The 20,014-nt window shown below is 39.3% G+C and overlaps 1 protein-coding gene and 1 long non-coding RNA gene across 2 annotated transcripts in view; both read left to right on the forward strand.

The window, feature by feature from the left end:
• The first annotated feature begins 11,380 nt into the window (after nucleotides 1-11,380).
• Nucleotides 11,381-20,014, forward strand: part of LOC134572575 (uncharacterized) — a 398,726-nt gene continuing 390,092 nt past the window's right edge. The window contains exon 1 of the long non-coding RNA XR_010085289.1: nucleotides 11,381-11,438. This is a non-coding gene — a long non-coding RNA (uncharacterized LOC134572575). The remainder of the gene's footprint in view (nucleotides 11,439-20,014) is intronic.
• Nucleotides 16,996-18,544, forward strand: LOC134573522 (carbohydrate sulfotransferase 6-like). The gene is made up of 2 exons (XM_063433298.1): nucleotides 16,996-18,260; nucleotides 18,311-18,544. The coding sequence occupies exon 1, from the start codon at nucleotides 17,002-17,004 to the stop codon at nucleotides 18,148-18,150; it is 1,149 nt and encodes a 382-aa protein (XP_063289368.1). The 5' UTR covers nucleotides 16,996-17,001; the 3' UTR covers nucleotides 18,151-18,260; nucleotides 18,311-18,544.

Consider the following 20,014-nt stretch of genomic DNA (forward strand, 5'->3'; position numbering starts at 1 on the left):
GAGATGTGGATCGAGATAATGTGCAATGGAACAACAAGTACTGCATTGAATTTATTAGTAACAGACACTTTAGGGTCTAAATTAGAAGAGGGATTTCTCTATTCCTCTATATCGGCAGAGAGTGCTCTCCAGCACAATGTCACCCCTGCTTTACCCTGTACTCATGCGTTTACGAGTACAAGACTTGTCAGGTTATGCTCATAGTCAAGATGGCTCCATTGTGAGCATGCACATGCTTCTTTTCAAGCGTGCACATGGGGTAACTAACGTGCACATGTGCTAACTAACCACTTTGTAGGCATTTAGCTTTGCTGCAATAAACTTTATTAGTTTGATCCCTGTTTAAGTTCTATCCTCTATTTATGTGGATTCTTTTGTGTGAAATCTAGCGAGACCAGAAGTGGTGATGTAATTTCCGATCCCAATCGAGATATCTTTGCAGATGGCGATCAGCTGCTCAGAGGGGTATATACATGACCAGGTAAAATGTGATACAAGTTCCCTTGAGAAAGGCATCCCTTTATGTGCTGAAATTTTGTTTTTTGTAGTTTATGTCCTGCTCTGGTAGGCTATTGATGGCAATACTTAATACAGATGGCGCACACATAAAAATACACTTATAAATCTTATCAGGCTACTTAATCAGGCTACCTCAATATCTGTGGGTCCTGCACTAATTCCAAATGTGGGAGAAAATTAAATAGAGCTAGTGCTTCCACATTTGGAATTAGTGTAAGACCCACCGATATTGGGGTACTGTGAAGTTGTGGTGGGCTTAACACAATATGGCCAAATACGTGGAACTGAATCCATTTTTGTTTTCTTAGATAGGCCATTTTAAGTAGCCTGGTAAGATTTATAAGTGCATTTTTTATGTGTGTGCCGTAACTTAATCAGTATTATATGTGAATATTTGTCACTGCGCCAGTACCATTCCTGCAGAATGCACGTTTCGGGTGTGCCCCCATTCCTTTTTGCCTTTGCTATTGATGGCAATACTGCGATATGTTAACGAATAGATTCTAGCCTTTTCACTGTGTTTTTTGTCTTGTGTCTATTATATGTTTAATTGTCCTATTGCTTTGTAAATAAAGATATAGTAATATTTTCAGTATCTGATGTGCATACTGGTTTGTTGTTGTGTGACATGATGACGTGAGAGTACAATAACATTTTAGAGCTTGTCACATGACCAGTAGTTTATTTTAACAGTAAAGGTTACTGATAGAAATCTAGGTATGTCTTCCCAAAACACTTCTGCTGAGAGATCACTATCTGGAAATACTTGACTTCAGTGGAATTCCCACTAGTATTGCAAGATACCTCGCATCACCAAATCTATTGCTCAATTGAATTGTCACATTCTTGCAAACCGACCTCATTCTACAGAGACTGATCCGACTGCCTTTTCCCCCAACCATTACCACTGAATGCTCAATTATCTTTATTTTTTCCTATGGGAGAGGGTAAGAAGATGGCATCACTGGGCGAAAGGGGCAGTGCCAACTTTAAAACGCTGGTAAATCTGACTTCAAAGAGAGCTTAATGTTTTGAAATGCCTTCCCCTAAATGATGTGGTTGAGCTGGCTGGATACAGGGTGGAGCTAATATCATCAACCCCCCTGCAGAATTTTCTGCATTTTCCACTAATAATCTCATTGAAGTCAGTATCTTCAGTCTTCCGAAATTTACAATGTTCCATGCTCGTTTAGCGTTGTAGGCAAAGGTGACTTAGTGATTGTGAGACATTAACAGGGTTATTCACTTTATCCAAATAGACAAACTCTGGTGAAAATGACCAAATTCTTACTGCATTGGCAATTCACAGATTTACAAAAGTCAAATGTGGTCAGGACTCGGTCAGTCCCGCTTCTGTAACATTTGGTCGTAAACGCCCTGAAAATTACCAATATCCCCATCTCAAGCAATTTACAGGACCAGAATTGGAGAATTATTATCAACTGCATGGTGGATAAAAAATCAACTGAGTGAGTCCAGCAGGATGCATGTTTGCAAATGATCATTCACTTGCTTTTTGCAAGTACTATTTGCTCACTGGTAGCATTTACTATACAGTGCTTTTTATGTTTTGTATTTGGACAGTGGGGTGTTCCTTTAAGACTCTATGGCTTCTACTTTGTATCTCTGATTCTCTCCTGGAGTTATGTTGACATTAACATGGTAGCATCAAAGTCATCTAGCTTCAATAAAGTATCAAGTTCATCACGTTCAGCCTTCTAGACATCGGTTTCTGACGCTGTTCCAAATAAAGGCAAGAAACAGTTTGAAGTCATTTCCAATTATGCCACAAATAGGGTGGAGTCCTTCTCGATTCCAAAATGTATCTCCTTGGATTGACAGTAACAGTAACTACCCATGTTATATATGGTAATAATTAGTGTTTTGTACTTTGAAGGGGGAGTGTAAGAACAACTATACACTTTTGGTGACTGCCTCTGAAGCCACCTATTTTGGACGGCAGTTCAGGGAGTCTTGACCAATTTCTCATTGCAGTTATTCCACAGTTTTTATATCTAAATGTAAAAAGTGATTTAAATAACTTACATTGTAGATTGTAAGCTTGAGTGGACAGGCCCTTTAATCATCTACTGTTCCTGTATGTCAAACCTGTTATACGAAGAAAATTAAAAGAATTAACCTAGGGCAAAAATTTAGATATCACAAGGTAGAAGGCACAAAAAAGGGGGGTAACCCCTAAATGGTGAATATCATAGAGAATAAACAAAAAAAGAAAAAAATGCCATTCTACCTGTGTATGATTTACTGAGAAGATTATAAGCTTAAAAAGTAACTTTTAATAAATAAATCTAAAATAAAAATATATTAAAGAAAAATAATAATATGAACAGCAGGAGTGAGTGGAGACTATACAGCGAGTAAAACTCTGTGACTACTTATACAAGCTGTAAAAGTGTCTACATAATAATACTAATGCTGAAGCATTAGTTTGTGCATGAAATTACAGTCTGGCTTGCTGCGCCACAATAGCTACAGCCAACCGTTCATTAGCATAGAATGATATGGCGTGAGAAATACAGTGCACTTTTTAAAAAATGGTATAAAAATTAAACACGATAAACATTACAGACATGTAAAGTAAACAGATGAGGCATGCCTAAGTTAACACATGTGCTGCTTCCGCCACAATAGCGTGTGCAATCATGGTAATATTGCAATGGTTCATAGTTATGGCAACGGAGTAGTGCACAATTTTAGTTTATATATGGAGAGTTACGAGTGAGGCTCATACGTCTAACAATTGAACAATATAACTTAGAACATAATTAGTATAGTGTGTATTCATCGAATTAGTACAGTCGTCTAACTGGCGTAGATGTTGTGTGTGGGTTTCGACGTGTGGGTAAAGCGTATTTGGGTTAGCTTGGTGTGTGTGAGGCCCTCTGTGAGCAATATAGTTAACGTTGTTGAGATGGGTAGCTAAAGGACACGTCTGTGTGCTAGCTGGGGGCATCCTTGGAGGGAGTGTCAGTGTGTCCGGTAGTGTGTTGAGCAAGTGTTGCAGCCGGTGGTTGCCTTGTGGTCCTTATACGTGAGGGACACTTATTCTTTTGCGGTCATGGTGAGGCGTGTGTTGGCTGCATTCCCTGGGTGTTTAACGACAGGGTTGCCCCTGGATAGCATAGGGCATTGTGTGAGTATAGTAACGCACGTCTGACATACGAATCTAAACAGTTTTAGAGATGTAACATAACAATTTGTAACATGAGGTGGAAGTCCACCAAAGTAGGGTTTGCTTGTAACTTACAGTGTCCATAGTTAGAGGTGAGGGAGAAAAGAGGAAAAAAAAAAAAAGAAAGAACAAAACAGTCCAGCTGAGGTCGAGTTCATTTATGGAACTCCTGTGTCCCCACTGAGGGAGGCATCTCGTGGCTCTTCAAAAAAGCCGCAGGGGGTGTCTGCAGTGTCTATGTGGTGATCGCTGCATAGGAATCTGGTGTTGCGCCGGAGGGGAAGAATGGCGTAATCTTCGCTGGGTCCCAGGCGCATGTGGGAGAAGTGGGGTTAGGTGGACCCCCCTGTGAGAGAGAGTCCTGGGGTAGGCCCAGAGTTCGTAGTAGAGCTGCGGCATCCTGGATGTCGTGGATTTGGTGGGTGTCTTTCCCGTGGTATATGTGGAGTGATCGGGGTTGTCGCCAGTGGTAGCCGATTTTGTGGCTTTGAAGCAGGGTGGTGAGCGGTCGGAGCGACCTTCGCCAGGCTAGAGTGCCACTGGATAAGTCCGCGAAAAAATTCAGCTCCATGGACTCAAATGGGAGAGGCGTTTTCCCCCGCAGGGCTGCGAGGACGGCAGTTTTTTCTTTTCCATTTCGGAATGTGAGTATGACGACCCTTGAGGCTGTGGCCGGCGCGTTTGCAGGTTTGGGTACACGGAACAGGTCTGTAGGGTGAATCTCCTTGGCTTGCCCGGTCGGGAGGATGGTCGTTAGCAGTCGCTTAATGACTAGAGGCAGCTCGGTCTCCGGTACTGCCTCCGGGACCCCTCTGATTTTCAGATTGAGTCTCCATCTGGAGTCCTCTTGTGCCGCGTGGCGGCTGTCTTGCTTCTGGGTTTGAATTTGCAGATTGTGCACTGCCTGCTGTAGTGTAGCAATGCTCTGTGCATGGTCTTGTGTGGATCCCTCCAGTGCGCCAATGCGGCCTGTCAGGCCCTGTAGGTCAGTTCGGAGTGCCGTGACATCTGCCAGGATGTTCCTCTGCAGGTCAGCCAATAGTGTCTTGAGGATTGCCCTTGTGACTGGCTCAGAGTCTGCTCCCTTCTTGCTGTATTTTTTCGTCTGTGTTGGGGCAGGAGCAGGTAAGTGTTCGTCGTCTGCGCTCTCAGACAGTTCCTCCGAGAAGTCTGAGCAGCCTCCATGGAGGGCCGCCATGTTGGGCCCGCTAGCGTAGCTTGCTTGCCGCCACATTTCTCCGATAGTCAGCCCTGGGGTAAGCTTGCCTGGTATTGTTTTTTTGGTTTTTCGCCCCATGTGGTCTCGTGGGTCTTTCCTATCGTTTAGAGGGTGAAGGGGTGTAAATCAGTCGTCTATTTTGCCGGGTAACGCACGGAGCTACAGGCACATGCGAAGCAGGCACATCCGCCCCCTGAAGCAATACTGTTTTAGCAGTCGTCTTATCTCCCCCCTCTTGTTACAGCTATTAGTGATATTTAATACAGTATCACCTCTATTACTTGGGAATACCCTGATGTTATATTATAGCAAAACAGTATTGCTTCAGCATGTGTTATTATGTATACACTTTTACAGTTTGTATAAGTAGTCACAGAGTTTTACTCGCTGTCTAGTCTCCACTCACTCCTGCTGTTCATATTATTATTTTTCTTTAATATATTTTTATTTTAGATTTATTTATTAAAAGTTACTTTTTAAGCTTATAATCTTCTCAGTAAATCATACACAGGTAGAATGGCATTTTTTTCTTTTTTTCTTTTTTTGTTTATTCTCTATGTATGTCAAACCTGTTTTGTTAGAATTGTTTGTCTTGTTTTACCCATTGTACCTTCACCCATTGTGTTTCTATAAACTGAAAGAATTCCATAGTATAGAGGCCCTTTCAGTTTCATTTAACTAGCTATTCTGAAATGCCACTTATTTGCCCTGATGTGTTTATGGTACTTATGGTGCCACTTTACATTACCACCCTGTCTGTCTGAGACCCATTTGAAAGAGTTAGGAGTACTCAGCTGTGCCTCCACTATCTGATAGTATCTTGTAAAGTTCCACAGCGGAATCTCATTCTCAACCTTGGAGCAGTAAATGACGGCACTGTTTCGTCTTCTCCATAAAAGAAAATCTTTCCACTCCCAGATCTTTCCCTAATAAAATCCACACTTTGTACCGTACATTGCAATCTATAGTTACAACCTGCATTCCAGAGGGCAATTTATGCAAAGTGTAGGTTACTGGATTTTTCCTTTCATATTTTCGCTCAAAAAACAAACCAAACACGAGTACCGTAAATCGCTGATATGTTACCTCTTACCAAATTAAAATATTGTCTGACAGGTGCCAATAGGCATGTCACACACAAATAAGTCCCTCCAAAAAAAATATGTAAAAATCATAAATCTTTAATAGGATAACAATAGGAAAAATATGGTAAAGGGACTTATTACAAAAACCCACCAGACCAGTTAAAAAAAGGCTGAGTATAAGTGGAGAGATGAAATGCAGCAAATTGTATGAGTAATTATATACAATGTACAACAGCTTGATTGTCTCCTAGCCAATGTGTACTGTTACCAAGACTCAGATGCAAATTTAATACATTCCCCAGTTGAAGGTGCATCCTTAGCGTCGAAACGCGGGTCAGGCTGTTCACTATGTGGGGTTATTCACTTTTTTTTTTGAGTAACTTATGATTTGATTTATCATTGCTGATTTTAGCTGAGCTGTGAGAGGACCAGGGGTTATTACAACCAAGTTTTGGGCCTCTTTTTGGGTACTTTTTGTGGATTTAACCCTTCAGTCAGAGAATCTTTGCCACTGGACACCACTTTAGAGATATAGGAGTCGTTTGTTTAACCTTCTGATTGCCAGTGTCTGGTTAATTTCATTATATATGTGAGATTTGTGAATCTCATTTATGGGTACTGCTATACAAGGTCACAGGTGGGTAAACAAGTAGACTATCGGTCAAAGAGAAGACTCTGACCAGTAGCTGGGGAAGGGTTACAGGGGTAGTATAGGGCTTAACCCTAGGTACATGTAGTAATCAAAAAGAAAAGGTAGTGAGGAAAGCTCCTCGTGAATACGGGGTGCTTCACCTCACAACCACTACCCCCCGTTTGAATATCAAACAGTTAAAACTCAAAATAACAAAAACTTTAATAGAACACGAATTGTCAAAAACATACACCCTATGATCTCACCCCAAATCGTGAGGATTAAAAAAGAAAAATGAAAAAGAAAGACTGTAATTATAAACTGGCAAAACAGTACAGCAAAGATCCTTATAGGGAGAACAAACGGCAACAGTGGTCACATATATGCAACAAAGTTGCAACTGTAGAAAAAAACCCAGTTAATGAGAACAACCTCCCAAGGGGATTCAGCCTATCTGTAGTACATTTAAGCCAGGAGACAGCAAAAAAAGGGGAATTAACCCATACTAAGCAATCCTAGGGAAAACCAAATTCAAGGTTTCCCTGTTACGACTTCAGAAGTTCCTATGGTACATGTAATTCAACGTTTTCAATAATTAAAGACCTGATGTGTCTAGTGTTTACCAAAAGGAAATAAATAGAAAGGATAGAGAGATCAGATGTAGAGGAAACAAAGTGTGGAAAAGAGCTGAATCTAAGCAGAGCTAAAAACGGGGGGCTCTGTCCCTATACCAGCTCCTATATCCTAGCTCAAATGGCAGTGGTCCCTATAGTAAAAAACGGGATCAATCACATCTAGATCTCTAAGTGCAGGGTATCCAACAGGCTGTCCGAACAGTCAGTAAAAACAGTAGTCCAGTTACCGGATCATTTGGAGCTTGATAACATGTGTCAAAGTAAGCTGCCCAGAACAGTCAGTGAAAGCAATAGCCCAGTTACCGGATCATTTAAATCTTAGTGACATGTGTCAAAGTAATCTGCCCAACGCGCGTTTCGGCGGTCTAACCGCCTTTCTCAAGGGCAAGTAATGCAAACTAAACCTCTCCCTCCATGCCTTAAATACCAGTAATAATAATTTAAGGCATGGAGGGAGAGGTTTAGTTTGCATTACTTTAATTATTGAAAACGTTGAATTACATGTACCATAGGAACTTCTGAAGTCGTAACAGGGAAACCTTGAATTTGGTTTTCCCTAGGATTGCTTAGTATGGGTTAATTCCCCTTTTTTGCTGTCTCCTGGCTTAAATGTACTACAGATAGGCTGAATCCCCTTGGGAGGTTGTTCTCAGTAACTGGGTTTTTTTCTACAGTTGCAACTTTGTTGCATATATGTGACCACTGTTGCCGTTTGTTCTCCCTATAAGGATCTTTGCTGTACTGTTTTGTCAGTTTATAATTACAGTCTTTCTTTTTCATTTTTCTTTTTTAATCCTCACGATTTGGGGTGAGATCATAGGGTGTATGTTTTTGACAATTCGTGTTCTATTAAAGTTTTTGTTATTTTGAGTTTTAACTGTTTGATATTCAAACGGGGGGTAGTGGTTGTGAGGTGAAGCACCCCGTATTCACGAGGAGCTTTCCTCACTACCTTTTCTTTTTGATTATCACAGGTGTGTAACTTCACCCTTTGCTTATTATTATTAGTGGTATTAATGACTAATTGCCTACATCTGATTGTACCTTTTCAACTATTCATCTGATTTGTATGATCTGAGTGTTTACGTAATATAACTGCATTAATTGCTGGATATCACTATAACTGATTTAACATGTACACTGAGGCATTTATTTAGCTATTTTTGGTTCTTGGGGAAACCCAGATGGCATTTTAATGAATTGCTCCTTCCTTGTTATTCTATATATTTTCTTATCTGAGTTTTGGTAACAGTACACACTGACTAGGAGACAATCAAGCTATTGTACATTGTATTTCATTACATATATAAGTTACTCCATTTCAGTTCCTCTCTGATACTCAGCCTTTTTTTAACTGGTTTGGTGGGTTTTTGTAATACATCCTCTTAACATTTTTTTTTTCCTATTGTTACCCTAATAAATATTTAAAATGTTTTCATAAATTTCAGGAGGGACTTATTTGTGCATGACATGCCTATTGGCACCTGTCAGACACTATTGTAATTTGGTTGTTTCTGCAAATGGGTTACCCCATTACGTAAGTCTTTCTAGCACGAGTTATTAGTTCTCCTTTTGATAGAACTTTTTCTATACTATGTTACCACCTAAACGCTGCTAAAGCCATCATACCAGTGTTTTGGAGGTACACAGACCCACCAACATTAGACAACTGGACACAGAGAGTTGGGCAGGGACCGGTCATGGAGGAAACGCTAACCACTAAATCCAGAGACATAGGGATATTTGGTGTAATTGGACAGACTACCTCAGTTCTAAGGTGAACATATAACTACCACTAATCCCCCGATTACTTAACACATCTGTTTTCAATAGACATGAGTACCAATAGATTTTCAGAAAGATCTGAATGAAACGAGGTACATCCACATAACTGCACATTATGGTCTGCCAAAGATCGACTTATCCATCTCATCACAAACAGATGGGGACGGGGAAAGGACGTTCGAGCAGCGACATACCAACTCATTAAAATTTTTACTATGGTTATTGTTTAAATCAGTTCCACTAAGTTTTGTTTTATTATATTTTACTTTTTTTTTTTCCAGAAACTGACATATCTTGGTAAAACACAAATTATACACTATGAATGTTTGATAAGTACAGTACAGTTACAATGTGGATTGCATAATTAAGTTGATTGCTCCAAATGAAGCTGGACATGCTCAACTGCTCCATCAACTGGGACCCTAAATGGTCAATGATGTTTTCACTGTGTGCTAAACCGGAAAACTCAATAAAAAAGAAATAAATAGAAAAAAAAAAAGCCACACGTAGAATGGTATCCTACACTGCCAGAATTATTTTAACCACACCCCACCTATAAAATGATTTAGGTAATTATACCTGTTGAGGCAATTTGAGTATTCTAATTGTTTGTGAGTTATCACAAGAATAAACCTTGCTAGTTTAAACAAAGGCAATAAAAAGCAAACACACCTAGAAAGAAGATATATAATGGTATTATTGAAGAAGAGTTCTTTTTTTCAAGCAAGCATCTGCTACATATAAAGGTCTGTTATCCATGCATTGCCTGGACAGTTAATTAGCCATGCCGTGGTTGTAAAACTGGCATATACCTGCTGTTGAATGAGTCATAGAGAAATTCCGCGTGAGCTGTAGTGTCAGTTTATTTAGTAAATACTGCAAAACAAAAAGTGAAAAATTGCTTCTGGGCAGATAATCCATACAAAACATCTGATGTATTTATTTGATATCAACTCAATGTTTAGATGCACCCGAGAGCACAAAGGTAAAAGTGTACGTTTGCATATATCTCCACTCCGTCTCTCCTCTAGGAAAAGTACAGAGTTTCTAGAGGAGAGACCGAGTGAGACAGACAAAGGATGTTATGATAGCGAGACAAACAAATGATGTTGTGATAGGAGGCATGGGTTGCTGTACCAAGGGAGTTTCAGTGCTGGAGACATGGTAAGCAAAAACCTTTTTTTTTTTTTAGGTTTTTACATTCAAGTTTGTACTCTTAACGCTATAGTGTTCCTTTAATTAGAAAGGTGTGTTGATATATGAACCTTAATTTACTTTATTAACTCCGCAAAACCTTTTAATAAAGCAACCTCCAATTAAATACGGATTAATCTTTGATCAGACTATGATGCGGTGCTAATTTCAATAGGAGACTTGCTGTGGCTCGTCAAGTAGCCTCATTCATTTTTATTTCTGATTTTATTCTTGTGTCACGGGTGGCTAGCCGAAGACCGGGACGCCTGTATCCCTGATGATGGTAGGAGTCACAGCGTGGAAATGAACTATCAGGGCCTGGTGCAGGGTAACCACATGCCCCCTGGTGTTGAGCACCAGCGTTTGTACAGCCACAAACCAGAACCCTGATGCAGCTTAGCAGATACCAGGAGCTAGATGATAAGCTGAGATGTATCCAGTACCAGAAACAAGGCAAGACTAGAATAGGCACCAAACAAGGTAACAAGACAAGACTAGAAGAACCCAGAACATGTACTGTACACAATACACGAGGGAAACAAGAACAGGACATTGACAGGGAAGGACAGGACTGTGCATGAACTAGGAATACAAGACAAAATAAAACAAGACAAGACATACAAGGCAAAACAAGAAGAGAAATAGCCAAGTACTATATATGTAATAAACATTGGAGATTTAGACATACATAAATGGACAAAATGTATGCATCCCACCACTGCGCCAAAGTACTCCAATTACAGTGGGTCCTAACTGCCTGGATATGCATGACTCAAAGTACAACAATAAAACACACACTGTACTTACCTGCAAGGAAAGGAGCAGAGGAATGAGACCACTGCTAGCAGGGAACACTGAAACAAAAAGGATAAATGGCAAAGGAACGGGTGTGACACATTGCTGATGAAACAAAGTCTCTGAGTAAAACAGAACAGCTGTCTTTTGTAGTACGATTCTTTCATGATTCTATATTCCATGAACGGTTCCTAAAATTCTATCGAGCAGATAGCCTTGAAGCTGAACCTTTAACAGGGTATTTATTCCATATCCTAACACAGGGATAGTCAACCTTCGGCACTCCAGATGTTGTGGACTACCTCTCCCATAATGCTCTTACATCCATAATGCTGGCAAAGAATCATGGGAGGTGTAGTCCAAAACATCTGGAGTGCCAAAGGTTGCCTATGCCTGTCCTAACATCTTCAGGCATTGATAAAAAGAATTGCGTTGGCCAACGCTATGATGGAGCATCTGTAGTGAGTGGCTGGCTTATGGCGTGCAAACACGCATTACAAAGGAGGTTGATTGTGCACTTTACATTCATTGTATGAATGGACATGGTGAAGAATATGCGGGCAGCAATAGAATTTTTTGTAAAACTAGAAAAGTTGTATGATTATTCCAGTACTTCTGTAGCTCATTCAATGTTTGCTAGTGTGCAACATGAAATGCTGAGCAAACCAGCTGTCCAGCTTAGGCAACTAAGTGATTCAAGGTGGACATGCCAACACTTGACCCTCAGTTGGAAACACTCAATATTTTGGTTGAAGAACACCATACCCCAGTTCATTGACTTTGGCTTTATTCTGGCACTTGCCTTTTTTGAGAATATACTGAACAGGACCCAGACTCTCTCTAATATGTTACAAGCCAAAGATCTTGACTTGGCACCAGCTGTCCTCATTGTGCGAACAGTCACACAAGAACTTGAAGAAGTGCACCACCCAGAGAGTGAACAAGAAGTTCCTGCTAATTCTGGAACAATAGAGAGTGTTGGGGCAGAAACACTAGGCAGTGCCTTAGCATGAAGGTTAGAATCACAGTACCAGCAAATTATGGTTCTTCCAATCTGCCTTCCAATAAACGAGAACGCCGATCTCCTTTCAACTTAAGTAATAGCGTCATTTTGGAAACTGTAGGTCATAGACAACAACTGCTCAAAAAAGATGATTTCACTAAAATGTTCACTTATGTTATTCTTGACAGAATAATTTTAGAGCTAAAATCTCTATTCTCCAAAAATTCTCTGGAGATCATGGAAGGTGTACAGTCTCTAAATCCCAATCTGAATAATTTCTTAATTTTAAGAAACTGCTACCAATGTCCATATTCTACTCAAAAAACATGGAAAACTCGGAGATTGAGCTGAAGCAAGCGTTGCTAACCCTACAAAGAAAAAAGTCATCAGATGCCATTACGGTGGACACAATTCTAGCGTTTACCAACTTTGTGGAGTCTTAGTCTATTTCATTGCTTGATCTTTACTGGCTACATAAAATTGCTTGTGTTTTGCCAGTCAGCAGTGCATCACGCGAAAGAAGCTTTTCTGGACCAAAATTAATAAAATAATTCCTTTCCAACAATAATACAAGGAAAGGCTTTCAGACCTTACCACATTGCCTACTGAGTGTAGGCTTGCATCCCAAATAAATATGAATCTTAGTTACCAGGTTTGCATTATTCCCCAAAAATGGCTGCTTAAGCCTTTATTAGTGTGAATGACTACGTTCAACTATTAACTATCACATTTCAATGCATTTCACAATAAGAGGATGACACTGAATTTTTATTTTTATTTTTGTGACGTTGCACTTTATTTTTTGTAGACTTGTTTCCTTGTTTAATATTTGCTCAATACTATATTGTTTGTATGTCCAGTAATACTTGAAGGTTAAAATATTTATAGTTCATTTAATAAGTTGACTACAAGCTTCATCAAGAAACAAAAGTTAGCCCCTTTCCCTTCCCCCTCCTTTCCCCTTCCCGGGAACTCACGGTACTGTCTACCTTTTCTGGAAATGCTGCAGGACAGCGACTGCCTCTTCTCTCTCTCTCTTTTTCTAGTTCTTTTCAACCTTTGTTGTGCCTTGCAGAACTCAAGTACGCAAATAGTTTAGAACCACCACATATTGCCCCATTCGGGCGACCTGTAGAGTACAGGATCAGCTAGCTGTGTAGCCTTATAGCAGCTACCTCTTAAACATTGACCCTCAATTTAATGACCCCCGCCATTATGCTTATAGCTGCCTCACTCTGTGCTATAGTGTTTAACAGTTCCTACTCTTCCTTAAACTGACAACAGCCCAAAGTCAGGGCCAGGCTCTATGCCCCTTGAAGGAGCTTTGACTAGTGGGCGAAGTAGCACCCCTATTAATAGGAATGTCTAAGATGCTGACTCTGTTCCATGTTAATTGTACCATCAGATATATATGTTATATATTCTTTCTATTTCACTGCTGGTTCTACTTCAGTTCTGAATCCTACTGTTTACCTTTCTGTTTTTTTGAAAATGCAAAAATAAACCATATTTTTTAAAAAGGGTGAGGGGGGGGGGGAGGAGTAGTAGGAAATGACAGGAGTGGGGGTGGTGGGGACGAAGAAAAAAAAGGAGGGGGGAGGGAATAAGCATCCCCAGTCACGCAGGTCTCTCTCGTCTACCCAGTCGTATGTGCACTTAGAGCCAGTACCTCCCGGTAAGAGACCCCGTTATCATCTCACTCAGGTGGTTGGTTGTCAGGATCTTCTCTTGTGCAATGGTAGTATGTACATGTCCTCCAGGTCTCCTCATGTTTCTCCAGTCTTCCTTTCACTGCCACTATTTCTGCCTCCACTTGCGTGATCACCTCAACGCTTTAAAACCCAGGCTTTAAATGTTGGTGGTTCTGTTTACCGCCACCGAACCAGGATAAGTGAGTTAGATGCCGTGAGCAGGCGACAAGATATTATCTTCTTATATATCAACATTGACAAGGCTGATTTGTTAAAGGAACACTATAGTCACCTAAATTACTTTAGCTAAATAAAGCAGTTTTAGTGTATAGCTCAATTCACTGTCATTTAGGAGTTAAATCCCTTTGTTTCTGTTTATGCAGCCCTAGCCTCACCTCCCCTGGCTATGATTGACAGAGCCCGCATGAAAAAAAAAAACTGGTTTCACTTTCAAACAGATGTAATTTACCTTAAATAATTGTATCGCAATCTCTAAATTGAACTCTAATCACATACAGTAGGCTCTTGCAGGGTCTAGCAAGCTATTAACATAGCAGGGGATAAGACAATCTTAATTAAACAGAACTTGCAATAAAGAAAGCCTAAATAGGGCTCTCTTTACAGGAAGTGTTTATGGAAGGCTGTGCAAGTCCCATGCAGGGAGGTGTGACTAGGGTTCATAAACAAAGGGATTTAACTCCTAAATGGCAGAGGATTGAGCAGTGAGGCTGCAGGGGCATGTTCTATACACCAAAACTGCTTCATTAAGCTAAAGTTGTTCAGGTGACTATAGTGTCCCTTTAACCCCTTAAGGACACATGACATGTGTGACATGTCATGATTCCCTTTTATTCCAGAAGTTTGGTCTTTAAGGGGTTAAGTAGAACATCTACCTGGTCAAAAGCTACACCTCATCCGCCACTGTCTTCATTTCCTCGTAGATTTGGCAATCTGAACAATGAAAATGCTGCATGAAGAAATGATTTAATTAATTTAGGATGAATCCAAACAGGAACTGCCTCACCTAACTAATTAATTTTCATGTAATTCCTGTAATCTATCCATGTATTGCTCAACAGCCAAATTAAATGGGTTTGGCAAACTTAACCCCAACAAAAATAAGAATTGAAAATTAGTTTATACAATAATATTATATACATATATACACAGGTAGCGTGAAGATAGCACTCCCAGGACTCAATATATTAAAGTAAAACAACTTTTAATGTCCACAGTTAAGAGATCAACGTTTCAGTTTGCAACCCAAACTTTCATCAGGAATAAATCCATTATTTGCCGAGATCAATTCATCAGGATCAATATCTGTATCCAACTCATGAACTGATCCTGATGAAAGACCCAATTGGGTACTGACACGTTGTTCTTGCTTTAACTATATTTAAAATAAAGATTGGAATTTTATTGAAAGTCAGTAAAAGCGGCCACCTATTTATAAATCAAACAATTTTTTAAGGAAACACCAGGAAGACAACTATAAATATCCAGGTTATAATCTGAGACTGATATCTGTATTAATAATTCAAAGGACGAATTGACTTGCCCAATGACTTACATTGACTTACAACACATTCTTGCATGCAGTCATAATTCTACTCTCCCTGTCCCTCCCTACCTCTCTGACTTTCAAGAGGTTTAATCTGATGTACAGTTTTTCAGCTATCAGCAAAGTGTGATCTCACCTGCAATATCTGTGTGACAAGAACATTCTACAAGGAAAACACATGAAGATATCTACATAGAAGGATTAATTAACTCTGTGTCTCTCTCGGTAGATACAACATTTAAGAACGGCTCATCTTTCCTTAACAAATAAGGAGTAATATTTAAATAAACTGCAGTAAATCAGGTAAGTGGATTTGTCTAGGTATTAGCAGTTTTGATCAAGTACAGTCTAATTTTAAATCCTTTTGGAATAAAATGCTGTGATGACAACTAAAACGTATAGGTTAAATAACAACTGTCACTGTAATACTATTTAAAAATATATATATATATTAATCCTTTTATCAAGTTTTGAAAAGGAAAGAGATTTTTTTTTTTAATGAATTAAATGTAAAAAAATAAATAAATTAGAAAATATCATTCCTACCTTTAGTATATGACAGAATTCTACAGCCATATACATACACCTTGGGTCAGACAGAGTTTGGAATCCGACGTTATATGTGGACTCCACAGAGACCATCCCAACTAATTGTATGTTTTCAAACACAGTCTGTCCCAGGGTGTATGTATATGGCTCTAGGATCAGGTCATTTACTAAAAGCAGAGATGATTTTTTTTTGTTTGTTACTTAATTTAAAAAAACAATCTATTTCCTTTCAAAACTTGATAATATGATTATTATATTAAAAACTAAATGTCTCATTGTCACAGCTGCCCTTAAATTAACTCATGTGCTGAAACTCCCCTAAATCTGTTTTTACAGGAGCAGACCAAACGTCTGGTACTCCTATACTAGCGTTGAAATCCTAGCAATGGGCTTTATTCACTAAACTGTGATGTGTAGGGAGTTGAAATGAAAGTTTGGACTGCATTTGATCTCTTTCCAAATCATTTGTTTTGGATTTAAAGGAAAATTAACATACATTTCAATACAGCCTTAAAGTGTGTGGTTTTATAAGCTTCACTGATCATAATATTGATGTTAAACCCTAATGTAAAGCTCTATAAACTCACTCTTTATATCATCAGAATATATAAATGAGCATTACTGTCTCTTTAACCCCTTAAGGACACATGACATGTGTGACATGTCATGATTCCCTTTTATTCCAGAAGTTTGGTCCTTAAGGGGTTAAGTAATTGTTTTCACAGCATCAACACATTTAAAAATGTCACATTTTGCTGTTTTTTTAAATGAAATGTGTACATATGTAATTATTATCTAACCTCGATACTGCACATGATTGTGAACTACAATTCCCCTAATGCTTACCCAGATTTTGAGCAATTCGTAGATAATTTAGTTGATATATATCTGCAGTGCCCGCTGGTCGGAAGTTATGTATTAATTTGTTTCACTCTTTGTTTTCTCCTCTTTGTCCATTTTCCTCTCTGTTTTCAATTAAATTTCTTACAAAATCTTTGTTGCCAATCTCTTGCACTGCTTTGCCGACCTTTATTCTTGTTTTTTTTTGTTAATTTTTTTTTTCATTTATTCTTTCTATTCTTTTTCTCCAGAATTTTGTTCTTTTTAACATAATTTCCTCTACTGGTTCCTCCTCACCATGACTTTCCGTCGGGGAATTATACTCTTTTTCCTGTTAAATTGTATTATTTTATTTTTCTTTATGTTCCTTTCTTTAAATGATTACTCCATCTCCATCTTACATTCCCCTACTTCTAAGAGGGAAAAGGTACACCTCCTTATTGTCTCTTCCTGGCGTTCTGGTTCTTCATTCTTAGGACAGATCTTCAATCAGCACAATGATGTCTTTTATTTATATGAACCTGGGCATCCCATCTGGATGAGATTAAACCAAGAGTCGGCTGAGCTACTTCAGTATACTGTCAGGGACCTGCTGCGATCACTCTTTAACTGTAATGTATCTCCTCTCCACCCATATCTCCCCAGTAGGGCACAGCGTATCTCGCACATAGACTTCTTTTCTGAGAGTCGAGCACTCTGCTCCCCTCCTGCTTGCTCATCTTTAATTCATTTAGAGAGCTATGACCAAACAACTTGCCATTATCGTTGTGGGAATGCTTCCCTAGACAAGATGGAAGAGTCATGTAGGTCTTACAGTCATGTGGTGATAAAAACTGTGAGGGTCTTCGATTTTTCTGTCCTTCTGCCTCTCCTCCAGGACCCTACATTGAACTTGAAGATCCTACATCTGGTGAGAGACCCAAGAGCTGTGGCTGCATCAAGGAAAAAAGGAAAATATTATCTCAGTATAGATGACAATATTGTCATTAAAGATGGAATGGATGGAAAGAAGCTCAACCAGGATCAAGTCATGATGAAGATCTGCAAAAGCCAGGTTGCCATCTACAAGGAAGCCAAGTCATCTGGAATTTTCAGTCAGGGGCGTTATATGCTCATACGCCATGAAGATCTTGCAATGGAGCCTTTGGCAAATGCCAAAAGACTTTTCAAGTATGCAGGTCTTCATTTGACATCAGATCTGGAGAAATGGATATATAGCATGACCCATCATGATATAAAACAACGTAATGATTTTTTGTCATTCTCCAGGGAGGCTGCTAAAGTCATTCAGAAGTGGAGGGGTGAACTGGATTTTAAGATGGTAAAAAATATTGAAAAATATTGCAAGGGGGCAATGAAGGCCTTTGGTTACTTGCCTTTGAACTCAACGAAAGAAATGAAAAACCTGACTTTGAATTTGATAAATATTAAAGAAGAACCCCTTTAAAATGTTGGAGAAGTACAAAAAGCAGCTGAGAAAAAAACATATTGCACAATTTTTTCGAACATTTTAGAAATTTATGAAAAAACAAATCATGTTAAAATTTTAACTCATGTGTCAAGAATGTGAATTCTATCATGTTCTGGCAGTTCGTTTTGATTGAAAGAAAGAAATGGCTGAATTATTTGTGATGGTAGCAAGTATACTAAGGCAACGTATGGTGGTTATGTATAATGAGCAATCCTGTGGTAAATTTTCTAGAAATTGAGTAAGCACTATCTGAACTGCTGCAATGTTCCTTCACATCTCCTGAAAATAAGCCCTAGCTTATTTGGGAGACGCGGAGGGGGGAGAGGGCGCTCCTAAAATAAGCTCTACCCTTAAAATAAGCCATAGTCGCTATTCACTAGTTCGCTAACTAGAGATGTCCCGAACAGTTCGCCAGGAACTGTTCGCCGGCGAACATAGCTTGTTCGCGGTCGCCACGGCGGGTGAACATATGCGATGTTTGGTCCGCCCCCTATTCGTCATGGAGGTGGGAGGGCCTGGGAGGGAGGGTCTGCTGCTGATTGGCTGGAATGTGTCTGCTGACTGTGAGGTACAGGGTCAAAGTTTACTCAATGATGACGAATAGGGGGCGGACCGAACATCGCATATCTACGCCCGCCGCGGCGACCGCGAACAAGCTATGTTCGCCGGCGAATAGTTCCTGGCGAACTGTTCGGGACATCTCTATTGCTAACCTATGTTCGGGGAAGTTTCCTCGCCCATAGATTCGCGGGATTCCATGCACTAGTCAACTGGTCTATGTTCGGGGAATTCCCCTGAATGTAGACCCTCTTTCTAGCACACGCTTGCCTCGAAATAAGGCATCCCCCAAAAATAAGCCCTAGTGGATTTTTTTCAGGGGAAAATGAATATAAGACCCTGTCTTATTTTCAGAGAAAGACGGTGAAATGTTACAAATTATAATGGAAAAATGTAGTATAATCTATAAAAATTGGTAAAAGGGGGCGGGGAGGGGGGCTATTTTGTAGTGGTTTGACAAAAAAAAACAGGACTTTTTCTGTAACCCATAGCCCTTACCCTCTGCAGCAGCATTGCTAATACACAAATGTCACTTTATCAAGTACAACCCATGCATTAAGTATGAGCAGTCCAGAGTCTAACCATGTCTAGTCCACCATCCACATTGTTAAACAAGCTTCCAGTGGCCCCAGCTGTTACAGTGACTATTTAGATGCCAAAATATTGAGTTGCAGCATTCCAGGACTGAGTTCATTTGTTCGTAATAACAATAGTTTAAACATTTAACTTGCTCCATGCGGCTATTGTTATTATAGCTTGTTAACCAAGTGTCTATATTTTAATATAAATGATGTTCCATTAACATCTCAATAATATTGGTTATTTATGGTTGAGTGTTCAGAAATAATTACTGAACAGAAATGGCTATTTATGTATTTTGTATATACGTTAATACATTATTTGTAATTTGGGTTAGTTTGTAAATGTATAATATTTAAAGTATTTATTGCTTGTAATTACATTGTTACATAGCTGAAAAGAGACTTGCGTCCATCAAGTTCAGCCTTCTTCACATTTGTTTTTTTGCTGTTGATCCAAAAGAAGGCAAAAAAAATAATCTTTTAGAAAACCTAGGTATAAACAGTTTATAAAAAAAAAAAAAACAATGCGTGTTTATGTAGTATTAGGATAACTGTTTACACTACATACAGTGTGTGTTTGTGTGTGCGCGTGCTTGCATGTGTATAGAAATACCAATCAATTACCCACTATACCTCACAACTGCAAAGCCTGCACTCATTGGGTCATCTGACTGCCTACATTTTATTGATGATTTCTTTAA

This window comes from Pelobates fuscus, chromosome 9 (assembly GCF_036172605.1).
Source record: "Pelobates fuscus isolate aPelFus1 chromosome 9, aPelFus1.pri, whole genome shotgun sequence".
Taxonomy (NCBI): Eukaryota; Metazoa; Chordata; class Amphibia; order Anura; family Pelobatidae; genus Pelobates; species Pelobates fuscus.